The sequence below is a fragment of the Phyllobates terribilis genome, unplaced genomic scaffold, assembly GCF_046119375.1.
Source record: "Phyllobates terribilis strain yellow unplaced genomic scaffold, ASM4611937v1 Scaffold_13__5_contigs__length_258822181, whole genome shotgun sequence".
In the NCBI taxonomy this organism is placed as follows: domain Eukaryota; kingdom Metazoa; phylum Chordata; class Amphibia; order Anura; family Dendrobatidae; genus Phyllobates; species Phyllobates terribilis.
This window is the reverse complement of record NW_027362773.1, coordinates 90,185,875-90,201,998: the sequence shown is the minus strand read 5'-3', so window position 1 is coordinate 90,201,998 and position 16,124 is coordinate 90,185,875. Positions and strand designations below refer to the sequence as shown.

At 44.7% G+C, this 16,124-nt stretch overlaps 1 protein-coding gene across 1 annotated transcript; it reads right to left on the bottom strand.

Moving 5' to 3' along the window:
- Nucleotides 1–1,053: 1,053 nt before the first annotated feature.
- LOC141173768 (uncharacterized) lies at nt 1,054–2,363 on the bottom strand. The gene has a single exon (XM_073658181.1). It carries the CDS (start codon nt 1,773–1,775, stop codon nt 1,083–1,085), a length of 693 nt encoding a protein of 230 aa, XP_073514282.1. The 5' UTR covers nt 1,776–2,363; the 3' UTR covers nt 1,054–1,082.
- Between the last annotated feature and the right edge of the window lie 13,761 nt (nt 2,364–16,124).

Sequence of the window (16,124 nt, the reverse complement as noted above, 5' to 3'; positions counted from 1 at the left end):
TCTATGATGTCTGAGAAGTATTACGCCCATGGAAGACCCCGTGTCTTCACATTTGGTGGCAGCGGTGGGATACTACTCAGCCCGGCCAATCCGGGGGAGCTGCAGGGGACTAGCGGTTGTAGACACCGTTCAAAGGTTTCACAACCAGGGAGGAATATAGACAGACCCAGGAGACCATAGGTGAGGCATACATAGCAGGTTTCAGATGCTACCATGTCCAACCTCAGAAGCTTCGCCTTGGGAAGAGGACCAGAGTGGATGCATAGCCGCAACAAGAAATGGCAACTACAGGAACTGTGCCAGCTTCAACGGATTGAATACCAGGCCACGACACTATATTGGATTTAACACAGGAACGACAGGGTGTGGAGGACGACACGTGTGGATGCAATGGATATGAGTCGGTTCTCATCAATTACATGTGGAGTTTATTTGCAAGGAAGACATTAGTGTCTGCGCGTAAAGAAATGCTGATGAACTGTCCCCAATCAGTGTAGAAGGATTATTAGAATTCTATCACATCTGGATAATTAAGATGGGGAGCAATATGCACATTTTCAAACACATACAGGTTTTCTTCTGTTAAAATAAAAACACAAACTAATCTCCCATGCCGGCACCATTCCAGCAGTGTCGGCACTTGCATTCCCGTGGCTCATGTGAGCCCTATGCCCAATCAGCACTGGCGTCACTGTCTCCACAGTTGGACAAATTGAACATCAAGAGGAAGTCAGAGAGCAGCCGCACTCCTGGCTTCCTGTTGATGTTCAATAAGTCTGAAAAAGGGGACAGTGAATCCGGCGCTGATTGGGCGCAGGGCTCGAGTGATGTAACAACCAAACATGAGCCCCGAAAATGCGAGTGATGACACCGCAGGAACAGCGCCGGAATGGTGAGTATGAGTGCTATTTTAACCAGGCCAAACATGAGGAATGACAAGGGGTTGCTTTAGTAGTGCACAACCCCTTTAAGGAGATATAATTTTCGGTTAAAAATATCCAACATTTTGAATATGAAAAAGGCTTCCCCTCGGTGTGACTTCTCTGATTTTTATTGAGAGTTGATTTCCAACATATTCAACATTAAGAACATGATAAAGGCTTCTCCCCTGTGTGAATTCTTCGGTGACTAAGAAGAGATGATTTCTGTACAAAACATTTGCCACATTCTGAACAGGAAAAAGGCTTCTCCCCTGTGTGGGTTCTCTGGTGTCTATCAAGATGCGCTTTCTGATTATAGCATTTCCCACATTCTGAACATGAAAAAGACTTCTCACCTCTGTGAGTTCTCTGGTGGCTATCAAGATGCCCTTTCCGGTTAAAGCATTTCCCACATTCTGAACATGAAAAAGGCTTCTCCCCTATGTGGCTTCTCTGATGTTTATTAAAATTTGATTTCTCAACAAAACATTTCCCACATTCTGAACATGAAAAAGGCTTATCCCCTATGTGGGTTCTCTGGTGGCTTTCAAGATGCTCTTTCCGGTTAAAACATTTCCCACATTCTGAACATGAAAAAGGCTTCTCCTCTTTGTGGGTTCTCTGATGTTTATTAAGATTTGATTTCTCTACAAAACATTTCCCACATTCTGAACATGAAAAAGGCTTCTCCCCTGTGTGAATTCTTTGGTGACTAAGAAGAGATGATTTCTTCACAAAACATTTCCCACATTCTGAACAGGAAAAAGGCATCACCCCTGTGTGAGTTCTCTGGTGACTAACAAAATCTGATTTCTGGTTAAAACATTTCTCACATTCTGAACATGAAAAAGGCATCACCCCTGTGTGGGTTGTCTTGTGGATATCTAGACTCGCTTTCCGGTTAAAACATTTCCCACATTCTGAACATGAAAAAGGCTTCTCCCCTGTGTGAATTCTGAGGTGGCTATTAAGATTTGCTTTCCGGTTAAAACTTTTCCCACATTCTGAACATGAAAAAGGCTTCTCCCCTGTGTGGGTTCTTTGGTGCTTAACAAAATCTGATTTCTGGTTAAAACATTTCCCACATTCCGAACATGAAAAAAGCTTCTCCCCCGTGTGAGTTCTTTGGTGCCTAACAAGATCTGATTTCCGGTTAAAACATTTCCCACATTCTGAACATGAAAATGGCTTCTCCTGTGTGTGAGTTCTCTCATGACAAACAAGATATGATTTATGGTTAAAACATTTCCCACACTTGGAACAAGAAAATCTAGTCTCTGCTGTGTGAATTTTTTGATGTTTAAGAAGAGACTTTTTGAGGGGAAAACTATTTCCAGGTTTTGAATGTGAAGATGGCTTTTTTGCTTTAGGAGCAGTTCATTTTTTAATGCTTATTTTGTGACTCTTATTTTCCTTAGTAGTAGGTAATGAATCAGAAGACAGGACCTGTTTCAAAGGATCAGATGACAGATCTTTGCTGTGAAGGGATGATGGTATATCTGGAGTAATGGTATTTACTTCAATTGTATCCTGTGTAATCTCAAGATCATTTAAAAATTGAAGATGTCAGCTGTCCCTCTGATCTCCTGACACAGTCATCTGCTAAGAATAAAAAAAATATATTTTTTAATATAATATCCTTGAATTATACATTCCATTTCATACCAATGTTATGTAAGTGATAATAATAGCAATAAAAACTTCAATTCATTTCACAAAAAAACAAGACTCCACTCAGGTCCATCATCTATCAGTGGAAAAACAGAGGTTTCCACATTATTAGTGGCTCAAAGGCTCTTGAAAAACAACATGGCTTCCATAAACCAATCCACCAATATCCACTCTCCCGAAGTCAAATCTCCCCTCAGCTTCTGAGCCTTGCAGTGTGCCCAAACCACATTTAGCCTCCATGTATTTGGCATTACTATAGTGAGAAGAACCCACTTAATTTACGGTGTGTATGTGTCCTGGAGCACAATCTGGGCACTATGTGTTGGGTAATAAATTAATATACGAGGGTCAGTCATTAAGTAATGCCTCCTATTTTTTTTTCTCCTTAAATAAGGTAGTTATGTTAAATATTCAAATTTGGCACAATTCCTCAAACCTTCTTCTCCAATCCACAGCAATTGCAACTTCCTGCACCAACAGGTGGCAGGACTGTATCTGTTTGCAAAATGGCTGACATCGATGTTTGTATTAGACAACGTTCTGTGATTGAATTCTTGCATGCAGAAGGTGAAACGCCCATTCTGAGAGACTGAAAAATGTGTACGGTGATGCAACAGTGGATGTCAGTACTGTTAGACGATGGGTTTGTCGCTGTAACACAGCTGAAGGGCCATCACCTTTGGCTGATAAAATGCGGAGTGGCAGGCCAGTAACCGCAGTGACTCCAAGCAACATTCAGCGAGTCGATGACATCATTCGTGGTGACCTTCCCTGTTCGGGCTGCTAAAAGATGCTCATCGTGGGATTCACTTTGAGTATGAGGAGGCCGTGAAAAAATCCGTGCGTCAATGGCTTAGGAAGCAAGACCATGCTTTTTACCATGCTGGAATACATGCCCTTGTTAAACCAAGACTGTGGAAATGGATGGAGATTATATTGAAAAGTGACAAATTAATCGTTAATGTTGTGGTTTTCAACCTATGTAATTGCATTTGAATTTCTTGCCAATTAAAAGGAGAAAAAAAATAGGAGGCATTACTTATTGACTGACTCTCGTATTTGCAATTTTCACTCACCAAAATCCACTGTGTGCTAATTTCCAGGAAATTGGCTGTGGAGTCAAAATAGTCTCTACTCCTATAGATTAATTCACTGAGGGTTATAATTTCCAAAATGGAGTCACTTTATGGGGATTTCTACAGCTCTGGTTTTCTGTCATTGTGACATATAAGGGCTTCTGCACATGGGTGTGTCCCACCTCCTCTGGGATCTGCTCCTGCGACGTCTGTTTCTATCATCAGGCAATGACTTATTCATCCTGCAGGCGGCGCTGGTAATGGAGGAGATGTGAGAACCAGAAGCTCTGGGTGGGGCAGGCTCTGTCCAGCCACTATGATTTGGGTGCCTGGGACCAGTAGTACCATCCAGTTTGGCAGTATGGTATGTGTGCTGTCCAGTTGAAGTAATCTGCTCCCTGCTTCAGCCATTTGGAGAGCACCGCACCCTACTAAAGCTGGAAGCATATTGCTGGAAGCTGCCAGATACAGCCTTGTCCTCCTCTGGCTTAGTCCTCTGTGCTCAGCTCCCGGCTTGTGTATTTGTTTCCTGTTGTGACCTCGGCCCGTTTACTGACTACTCTTGTGTCTTCTGATTTTGTATTTTCTCTGCCCTCCTGGTTCTGACCCGGCTACCTGACTATTTTTCTTTCAATCTCACTCCACAGAATAGCAGGCAACACCATGGCCCAAGCCTAGGGGTCTCTGTGTACCTCCAGATCCATGTAGAGGGGTTAAATAAGTGATGAGCAAGACAATCCCTGGGATCTGGAAAACGGAGTAGATAGCTCCGGAGTAGATGGTAGCCATCTTTTGAGCTGCCATGTGACCATGAACAGTGCTCCCAATACATTGTATCTGAAAACTATTCCAGCAAGATCTGCAATCATATAGGTAAATGGCGCTCCTTCCCCTCTTAACCTGCCATGTACCCAGACAGTAGTGTACAACCGTATATAGGGGATTGTCGGATTCAAGAGAAGTTTGAAAATAATTTGTAAGGTCCATTTGTTTCCTATTATCTTTTGTGAAGAATTCCAAATTAATCATCACATAAAGTGACACACGATTTGAAAAATGGGCCCTGATTAGGAACACAAAACTGGCTGCAGGAAGGGGTTAAATCAGTATTTTGGGCACTAACTACTGTAGTAAAAAACTGTGACTATAGACAATAACACATCTACTGAAATGATCAAACTCAACAGTCTCCATCAGAAAAATGAGTAACTAGGGGAGAATGTTATGCTCTAGCGGCAAAATGGTGATCACATGATTGTGATATGACCGGACTACACGACCGATAAAGCAGCCACAGCCTGTGACTGGGAAGAATCTGTGACTTCTCTGCATTTAGTGGTTACTACTCACCTGGTCGGTTATTTATAGGAGTCTTCTCTGTACACTGATCATCATCCCTCACATATGTCTGTGTAGTATTAATATGGGTCAGATCTTCACCCTGAAACAAATATTGTAAAAGTCACAGACAGATGGAGAAGTCACCTCTATGATCATCTCTAATCCTGCTATCTCCACCGTTCTCATTACACAAGTATAAAACATATAATACTGGTGGATAAAACAAGACTGAGCACAAGACCTTCACAGCCGTCTACACATCATAGGGGAGATCTCATGACACCTTCTCTCCATCTACCTGATGATACTGAGAAATATTGGGATCTTCTTGTCTACAGTCCTGCGAAATAAGAGGACGGGGACATCTGTCTGGTGTTGTCCTCTTACTGGATTCATCTGGAGGAAACACATACAGGGACTGAATTCATTCTTTACATACAGATAATTATGGGCCGTGTGTATTTAGTCCTGTCTATTACCTGGTGATGTGAGGGGCTGGGGAACCTCCATCATGATGTCCTTGTACTGATCTTTGTGTCCTTCTAAATACTCCCACTCCTCCATGGAGAAATAGACAGCGACATCCTGACACCTTATAGGAACCTGACACATACAATGATACAGTCATCCCACCGATCTCTTCATAGCATTACTGTATAATGTCCCAGCATTCCCAGCAGTGTCACCTCTCCAGTTAGCAGCTCAATCATCTTGTAGGTGAGTTCTAGGATCTTCTGGTCATTGATGTCCTCATGTATCAGGGGGTGAGGTGGAGGCCCCGTGATTAGGCTCAGGGGTCTTCCCCATCCCTCAGACACCAGGTCCTGACAGCACTCTCTAGAGGTCTTCTTCACTACTGTATAACCCTAGTTATGGAGAGACACATTAATAAATCTCACTACAGACATTTCCAGAGTCCTCACCTCTCCAGTTCTGTCCATCTGTTATTCCCATAGATAAGAATGATGTAATGTGACGTCATCAGAATCTCTCACCTCTCCAGTAAGCCGGAAGAGGATCTCTAGGGTGAGGTGTAATATCCTCTCCGCCATCTTCTCTCTGTCCATATCCATCCTTGATGGGTAAATCAGGAAAATTCTCTTATATAGAAGATCTTCACTGAGAGGATTCAATATTGTAGACACCTCAATGAGAAAATGATGAGCCTATGCAACATCATAAAAATCCTGTGTAATAATACAATTACTGGAGATAATAAAGGGAACATATGAGGAGATTTATTATTTTACAGTATTTAGCTTTCTGCTTTACATCTTGTAATAAAACCTATATATTTTAGGCTGCAGACAACAAGCAGTTTCTTCCTCGGAGTTTGCAGCTGAACACGTTTCTCATAGACTTATCTTCCATAAAGCTAATTCTCGACTCATTTACCGACACTGGAATCGGCATTAGCAAAACTGCAGGAGATATTCATTACACGTGACATGAGAAATAACTACTTCATGATGAGGACGATATCTTCATCTTCTACTAAGGCTCTAGAAACATAGTTAGCCAGAGTCCGTCACTGACTACATCACCACCCGTCGTCTATATGAATGTTTCCCATCTTCCCCAGACTGAAATCTTCTATCACGTTAGATCTCATGTCTGATTCACACACAGAAGTTTGAGGCATTTATAAAGCTTACTAGATGGTGGCCCGATTCTAATGCATCGGGTATTCTAGAATAAACATGCGGCTGACCGGGCGCCACTAAGCAGCGAAGCAGTGTTTAAATGGGTTGTGCACTACTTTTAATTAACTTCACAATGTATCCCCTCGGTGCCCCTAATGAATTTTGTCATTACGTCATGTTGTCAATCCTGCTTGTGACAACATCGCTGACGACGCACAGCCAGCACGTAATTCTCCCGCCTGCAGCCGTATGTTGCTTCCGTTTACATCACAACTATTTGCGGCTGCAGCCGGGGGTGTGCTGTTCCGCGCACCACAGTGAATGACGGGCTGTGGCCGGGGTTATCCGTCATCGTGTCACATCCAGCATCCACCGCGCGCTCTGTCAATGTGGTTTGTATGGCTCCGTCATTCGTCTAATCCTGCTTTGTATGGCTGACTTATTTTGGATTGTACGCCTTCCTCATCTTAGCTTGTATGGCCCCCTTATCCTGGTTTTGTATGACCTACTCATTCCCCCATCTCTACAGCACAGTTCAAAAACTAAACCCTAATCCTCCCCTTGTTTCCTTTCTCTGCTCTAGCGCTGTCTGTCCTGTTTTCAGCAGCTCCTCGCAGGATGTGAGGCACAGCACGCGCTCTCAGATACTGCTGTGATTAGCTGCTGTCTGTAGATTCGCTGCTTTCCACGCCGGGACTAAGTGCGTGGAGAGGCACAAATCTGCATTCACTTTAGTAGCACATGCTGCAGATGCCGCTATGAAGATTTAACAATAATACAATGAATACACAGAATAATACTTTATTAACTATTATTGGTTATAGAACTTAATACAACTGAACAAAATTATTAAACAGATGATCAAAATATATAAACAATTCCATGAATATGTAACAATATTTTACAATAAATCATCGGACAAAAGAAGTAAGACCCTAGAATTTATTTATTAACAATATCAACCTAAAATATTTTTGTACACGACATTTTTGGTGAATACTTTTGGACTATTTGGAAGCAACTTTCCTTGTAAATGGGTATCCAAAACTTGCACCTTGACATTGGATCTCATTTTAACTCTTGAAAATGCAACATAGAGTTGTCCATGTCCAAAAACGGGCTCCGGTAAATATATGCCAACACGTTGTAGAGTTTGACCTTGTGACTTGTTTATTGTCATGGCAAATGCTGGTTTTACTGGAAACTGTCGACGTCGAAGCCTAAATGGAAGATCGGTGTCTGAAGGACATAAATCAATGCGTGGAATGAACACTTCCTCTCCTTTTGCAGATCCAGTGATCACTGTTGCTTGAATTATGTGGGAATGGAGTCCAGTAACAATAAGGCGAGTTCCATTACATAGACCATTTCTTGTATTTAGATTCCGAAGCAACATTACGATTGCTCCAACTTTAAAGTTGTAGTCTGTGGAATGGCATTCCTGATGGCGTAACACTATTTAAAAATTCAACTGGATAATGCTCTCGTTCATCTTCATTGTCGACATCCACCGAATCATCACTTTTGTATAATTTATACTCTCCAGGCATTCTATCCATCACACGGGAATTTAGCAGAGCTACGTCATCGTTCTTGGGACAGAGAATTGCATAGGAAGAGGCCCTCTCAACACTGCTTTGGTCGTTTACATCTATTTCAACGCGTTGTCCAAAAACATCACTTACGATGCAGTCAGTGCACACCATGTCTTCTGGTATTTCAATAATGTCTTCTCCAAGGTTATATTCATTGCTCAGTTCACAATTACCAAGTTTAAGAAGCCAGTTGCTGTACTCTGGGTCAGAAGATCGCATGTTGTTAATTAGTTGTAGTTTATTAAACTCTTTCCAAAGGTCTGACATTTTTAAGGTTGACTCGATAATATTTGTTCTTGTTCCATTCGGTACAACTGGAAGGCATTGCCTAAAATTTCCGCCAAGGACAAAAACTTTACCTCCAAAAGGAATTTCATTTTTTTCAGCAATATTTGTAGTCATAACTTCACGCAGAAGTCTGTCAATTAAGCTCAAAGCATATTTGGGCGCCATGGTGCACTCATCAAGTATCAAAAGATTTGCACTGTTCAACTGTTTTCCTGCAAATGTGTCTTGTTTGATTCTGGAAACGGAGATTTCATTGACCGGAACTGGTATCCCAAAGAGTGAATGCATAGTGCGACCTCCTCGTAAAAGGTTTGCTGCAATACCTGTTGTAGCCGATGGCAATACGACTTTTCCTAACCCTCTAACGTGATGCATTAAAACTTCATAGACGTATGTTTTACCGCTGCCTCCAGGACCGTCAATAAAGAAACATTTTGGCGTTGGATCGGCTTGGTTTTCTACAGCGCTCACAATAGTGTCATATGCAATCCGTTGTTCTTGATTTAAGGAGTTTTTCTTCTCTGTTGCCAACAATAATTCATAAGCTTCGTCATACTCTTGAATTTGTGCAACTTGACTTGCAGGCTGTGGCAAATTAAAGTCTGAAAACGTTATTCCATGCAGTAGTAGGATATTTTGGACATCTTGCATGGCATAAGATTCGCAATTGTGACAATTTCCACTTTTGTTGTGAAGACGTAAGCAGTAATCTTCAATTATATGTTCTTTGAAATTTGTCCAAAGTTGAGCCAGATTTGTAGGCGGTCCAAAGACACAAATGTAGGCAAACAATTCACGAAGTTTCTTAGGCATATGTAGAGTAACTGCGTCTTCTAAAGTAAGTGTCCACATAGTATCATCCAATAGAACTCCTAAAGCCAAAGCTGCAGCTTTAAATGTATCGTGCAATACTCCATTAACTGTTTTCAAATCTTCGTAACTTCTAGCTCCTTTGACATGCAGTAGTAACAGCCGAAGGCAATATCTTTCTTGATCCTTGACACTAACAGTATACATGCGTCCAATTATTCTGCTAAGTCCTCGTTGTCTTGGCTTCCAAGTTTTATTCCAAACGTAATGCTCTGGAATCTCTCGATACAAATACTGCCTTGCGTTTTCGTCACGTTGGTTCAGCAAAAACCATTCCATTAATGTTGACGTTGTGCTTAAATTTTTAGAGACATCTTCGACTTGAGCATTTTCAAAGAAATAAAGCTGCTGTTGATTTGGTAAATGAATAGCTAAACGTATAATGGCATGGGACTGTGAATGCATTGGAAATGCAAATATTCTCCAAGCAGCTTCTGGAGCACTGACATATCTTGAGTCAACAAACCGTGATGATTCATCGTGATTGACTGTTTTTTGTAGGATTTCGACGTTAGCTTTGTCATGCCCCTTGTAGATGTACTTGAAAAGATATTTAACACTTTTTATTGAAGCTCAGATTTCAACGTTGATCTGACAGTTGTAGCGTTTTAATAAGTACGGGTTGTATGGAACTATCCATGAGTTATTTATAATCTTTTTGTTGTGTACAATGTTATCAATCAGTTGTCTCCGGTAGGATGGGTAGCCGTCCAAATCTTTAACAGTGTGCTGTTTCAACTGCTTTGGAAACCCTTTTGTACACTTTCCGTTTTCCATGCATGGACTTTTTGGATTTGCTACACCGCATGGGCCATGAACCATATTACAGATTACAATATTATACAGTTCAGGATACTTTTCTTGGTTAGGAATTTCAGCCCACACTATGTTGTCAATTTCATCCTCCGTGCGAAACTTGGAATCCGCATCTAAAATAATTAGTATATGCGCATGTGGGAGACCTCGTTTCTGAAACTCTATGACGTGTACCATTGCTACGACTGTTCCAAAAAGGCCTTTTTTGATGTCTTCAAAAAGGCTGCTGAGTTTTAGTCGAAATACGCGTGCAACTAAGTCTGGCCTGTGTTCAACTTGCTGCCAGGGTTGTAGATTTTCTGTAATTTCCGGCCATTTAGGATTACAGGTCATTGTTAAAAAAATATCAGGTCTTCCATACTTTGTTACTATTGCCATTGCATCTTGATAACGTTGTTGCATGTTGCGGGGGCTACCTTCAAAGGACGACGGAAGAATTACTGTTTTTCCAATTGGAATTCCTTTTTGAATGGATTGTTTTTGCAAATGTTCTTGAACAACGCAGTAGTCTTCAACTTTAAGTTGTTTTTGATTTCTTCGTATGAAATTGAGCCAATTTGCTTCAATTTTAACGTATGCGTCTACTAAGTACTGTTGTGTCAGTTTCCCACCGTTTAAAATAGGATTGAAGTATTTTCGCACAGACAGAAGAAAACTGTAGTACTGTAGTTGTGTAATTCTTCTTGAAGTTCCTTGCTGGTGTAGGTTTTCATGCCACCCTTGATCACCGCTTGGAAAGAATAGCGGATACAGAAGAGCATCAAGGTTGCTGTGCAAAATGCTAATCCGTTGTGTTTTAGGAACTGAAGGGTTGTTTTTGTCTGGCTTAAGATGGACTAATATATCTCTTTGAAAAGGAGGCTCTCCATCATCGTTTTGAAAAACAACTGCGACCTCACTTACACGTGGTTTGTTGTAACATCGGGGATCTTGTTGACGTTCTTGTTTAATGGCCATGATAATAGAAGGCATTTCCGTCCCATTTTGTATAGCTCTCTGTTCTTCCTCAGCGTCAACGTCTTTTAGTATGCGATATGCGGCAGCAAATGGGCTGATTGTTTGTAAATGTACGGCAATTAGGTTCATCAGTTCTGCATTACACTTTTCATTTTCTTTTCGGTTCATCCTTTGTTCTGTAGCCTCATTTGGATCAAAGATGTATAATTGTGCAAATGTTGGTGGTTGTCCTAGTTCTGGGTGAAGTGTTCCAGTACGGTGGTAGATCTGGCCATGAATTTTAAAACAATACGGTCCGAATCCAGGGGGCGGTGCAATGTTGGCACCAAATGAAGCAAACGCATGAGAACTGTTGATACTTCTGATATTTTCCATAAAATTTCTACTGTGTTCATGCGTTCCTTTCATCAACTGCTCAAACAGATCTGAGTAGTGACATCTTGGTAGCATCACTTTTCCTTTTTGGCAGCATTGAGTAAACTGATTGTCAGATGGTTTTTCCTCGATAAAATTCATAGATTCGCATTTTGAACAAACTACATTCATCTTCCCAGTGTTGAATAATGATAGTTTCATTGTCTGTTACGTAACGTGCAAGTTGTTGAATGTTCTGCTGGGTTTGCCTTAGTTGGTAGAGCATTCTTTTTTGATAAATTTGTCGATCGTGTTGTTCTCGGTTTGTCCTGGATTCTGGAGATTCATTCAGACGACATTGTCTATGGGATTCTGCATCGTGTTCGTGTCTAGCCACAGTGTGTTGCGGTGTTTCCCGTTCCCGACGTTGTCTGTGAGATTCCGCATCCTGTGCTTGTCTGGCGGCAGTGTCTTGTGGTGTCTCCTGTTTCCGACGTTGTCTGTGAGATTCCGCATCCTGGGCTTGTCTGGCGACATTGTGTTGTGTTGTCTCCTGTTTCCGACGTTGTCTGTGAGATTCCGCATCCTGGGCTTGTCTGCTGGCAGTGTGTTGCGGTGTCTCCTGTTCCCGGCGTTTTTTTTGAGCTTCCGCATCCTGGGCTTGTCTGGCGGCAGTGTGTTGCGGTGTCTCCTGTTCCCGGCGTTTTTGTTGAGCTTCCGCATCCTGGGCTTGTCTTGCGGCGGTTTGTTGCTGTGTCTCCTGTTCCCGGCGTTTTTGTTGAGCTTCCGCATCCTGGGCTTGTCTGGCGGCAGTGTGTTGCGGTGTCTCCTGTTCCCGGTGTTTTTGGTGAGTTTCCGCATCCTGGGCTTGTCTGGCGGCAGTGTGTTGCGGTGTCTCCTGTTCCCGGTGTTTTTTGTGAGATTCCGCATCCTGGGCTTGTCCGGCGGCAGTGTGTTGCGGTATCTCCTGTTCCAGGCGTTTTTTGTGAGCTTCCGCATCCTGGGCTTGTCTGGCGGCAGTATGTTGTGGTGTCTGTTGCTCTCGACGTTGTCGTTTTCTTGCTGCTTCTGCTGCTTTTCTGTCTTCCTCCGTGGCGTATTTTCGCTTACGACCCATTATAAAACAGGAAGCGTAAAGAAGTATCTCTTCAGCGCGCTGTCACTGGCAGAATGTGTTCAGTAAGCCTGACAGAAGTCCCTCGCACAGTGTGACAGAAGTCCCTCGCACAGTGTGACAGAAGTCCCTCGCACAGTGTGACTGAAGTCCCTCGCACAGTGTGACAGAAGTCCCTCGCACAGTGTGACAGAAGTCCCTCGCACAGTCTGACTGAAGTCCCTCGCACAGTGTGACAGAGAAAACCTGCTCAGTACGTTATGAGCATTTTGTGAGTCACATGACCACATGGGCGGAGTTAGCCGTGCTATCTCCCGAACGTGGCGTAGAAATTTGAAATGTTGCGGTAATTGGCCGGAGAGCGTGTTTAAATTTGGCGAGGAAATCTGTGATTGGTCGCGGGTGGCGTCCGCGACCAATCACAGAAGCAGGTTTTAAATGTCGCGCGCCGTGTTCCTAAGCAGCGGACAGTGTGTTTGAATTCAGCGTTCAAATCTCTGATTGGTCGCGTCAGAAGGGCGCGACCAATCAGCGTATCGTATTGGTGAGGACCGGGGAGCGGCTGCCTGTGCGGCTACTTCCGCTCCGAGAAGCCGGGACATGAGCGGGCGCTCGCAGCAGAAGTATCCGGACCCGCAGCGCCGCTCCCCGGTCCTCCCTTCACACCCTAGCCGCTGATGTCCCCACAGTATCCGCATGGTGTTACAAAGATCCGGACATTTGTGTTAAAAATCGCTGATTGGTCGCTGGCGCTGCCCGCGACCAATCACCGATTTTGGCGCCACATTTAAATAGCGTCCGCGACCAATCAGTACAGCGGTGTTGAAATGTGGAGCCAAGATCGGTGATTGGTCGCGGCCGATATTTAAATTTGGCGCCCAAATCAGTGATTGGTCGCGGGCAGCGCCAGCAACCAATTAGCGATTTTTAACACAAATGTCCGGACCTTTGTAACACCATGCGGATACTATGGGAACATCAGCGGCCAGGGTGTGAAGGGAGGACCGGGGAGCGGCGTTGCGTGTCGGGATACTTCTGCTGCGAGCGCCCGCTCATGTCCCTGGTTCTCGCAGCAGAAGTATCCGCACAGGCAGCGCCGCTCCCCGGTCCTCCCTTCACACCCTAGCCGCTGATGTCCCTACAGTATATGCAGTCGCTCATCTCCCGGCTTCTCTGAGTGGAAGTATCCGCACAGGCAGCGGTGCTCCCCGATCCTCACTAATACGATTCCGCTACCCGCTCCTCACCAATACGATTCGCTGATTGGTCGCGTGCGGAGAGCGCGACCAATCAGTGATCTTGGCGCTAAAGTTAAACACCGCTCTGCTGATTGGTCGCGGCCGCTGCCCGCGACCAATCACCGATTTTGGCGCCACATTTAAATAGCAGGCGCGACCAATCAGTACAGCGGTGTTTAAATGTGGAGCCAAGATCGGTGATTGGTCGCGGGCAGCGGCCGCGACCAATCAGCAGAGCGGTGTTTAACTTTAGCGCCAAGATCACTGATTGGTCGCGCTCTCCGCACGCGACCAATCAGCGAATCGTATTGGTGAGGAGAGGGGAGCGGAATCGTATTAATGAGGACCGGGGAGCGCCGCTGCCTGTGCGGATACTTCCACTCAGAGAAGCCGGGAGATGAGCGACTGCTCGCAGCAGAAGTATCCCGACCCGCAGCGCCGCTCCCCGATCCTCCCTTCACACCCTAGCCGCTGATGTCCCCACAGTATCCGCATGGTGTTACAAAGGTCCACACATTTGTGTTAAAAATCGCTCATTGGTCACTGGCGCTGCCCGCGACCAATCACCAATTTGGGCGCCAAATTTAAATATCGGCCGCGACCAATCAGCACAGCGGTGTTTAAATCTGAAGCCAAGATCGGTGATTGGTCGCGGCCGATATTTAAATTTGCCGCCCAAATCGGTGATTGGTCGCGGGCAGCGTCCGCGAACAATCAGCACAGTAGTGGTTAACTTTAGCCGCAAGATCAGTGATTGGTCGTGGGCCAAGACCGCGACCAATCACCGATTTGTGCGGCAGCTTTAAATAGCGGCTGCGACCAATTGGATGTCAGCGCCGCTCCCCGGTCCTCCGTTCACGCCCTAGCCGCATGGATGTCAGCGGCGCTGCCTGTGCGGATACTTCCGCTCCGAGAACCCGGGACATGAGCGGGCGCTCGGAGCAGAAGTATCCCGACCCGCAGCGCCGCTCCCCGGTCCTCCCTTCACACCCTAGCCGCTGATGTCCCCACAGTATCCGCATGGTGTTACAAAGATCCGGACATTTGTGTTAAAAATCGCTGATTGGTCGCATGCGGTGCCCGCGACCAATCACCGATTTGGGCGCCAAATTTAAATATCGGCCGCGACCAATCACCGATCTTGGCTCCACATATAAACACCGCTGTGCTGATTGGTCGAGGCCAATATTTAAATTTGGCGGCCAAATCGGTGATTGGTCGCGGGCACCGCCAGCGACCAATCAGTGATTTTTAACAGAAATGTCCGGATCTTTGTAACACCATGCGGATACTGTGGGGACATCAGCGGCTAGGGTGTGAAGGGAGGACCGCGGAGATACTTCTGCTCCGAGCGCTCGCTCATGTCCCGGGTTCTCGCAGCGGAAGTATCCGCACAGGCAGCGCCGCTGACATCCATGCGGCTAGGGCGTGAAGGGAGGACCGGGGAGCGGCGCTGACATCCAATTGGTCGCGGCCGCTATTTAAATGTGCTGTCAGGTTTAATAAGTGGGATTTCTAGCCTTATAAATGGGGTTGGGACCATCAGTTATGTTGTGCAGAAGTCTGATGGATACACAGCTGATAGTCCTACTGAATACACTGTTAGAATTTGTATTACGGCAAAAAAAAAGCAGCTAAGTAAGGAAAAAGGAGTGGCCATCATTACTTTAAGAAATGAAGGTCAGTCAGTCCGAAAAATTGGGAAAACTTTGAAAGTGTCCCCAAGTGCAGTTGCAAAAACCATCAAGCGCTACAAAGAAACTGGCTCACATGAGGACCGCCCCAGGAAAGGAAGACCAAGAGTCACCTCTGCTTCTGAGGATAAGTTTATCCAAGTCACCAGCCTCAGAAATGGCAGGTTAACAGCAGCTCAGATTAGAGACCAGGTCAATGCCACACAGAGTTCTAGCAGCAGACACATCTCTACAACAACTGTTAAGAGGAGACTTTGTGCAGCAGGCCTTCATGGTAAAATAGCTGCTAAGAAGCCACTGCTAAGGACAGGCAACAAGCAGAAGAGATTTGTTTGGGCTAAAGAACACAAGGAATGGACATTAGACCAGTGGAAATCTGTGCTTTGGTCTGATGAGTCCAAATTTGAGATCTTTGGTTCCAACCACCGTGTCTTTGTGCGACCCAGAAAAAGTGAACGCATGGACTCTACATGCCTGGTTCCCACCGTGAAGCATGGAGGAGGTGATGGTGTGGGGGTGCTTTGCTGGTGACACTGTTGGGGATTTA

Coding starts and splice junctions, on each gene's coding strand:
- LOC141173768 (XM_073658181.1), bottom strand. CDS start 1,775: ATGCCTTTTTCATGTTCAGAATGTGAGAAATGTTTTAACCAGAAATCA.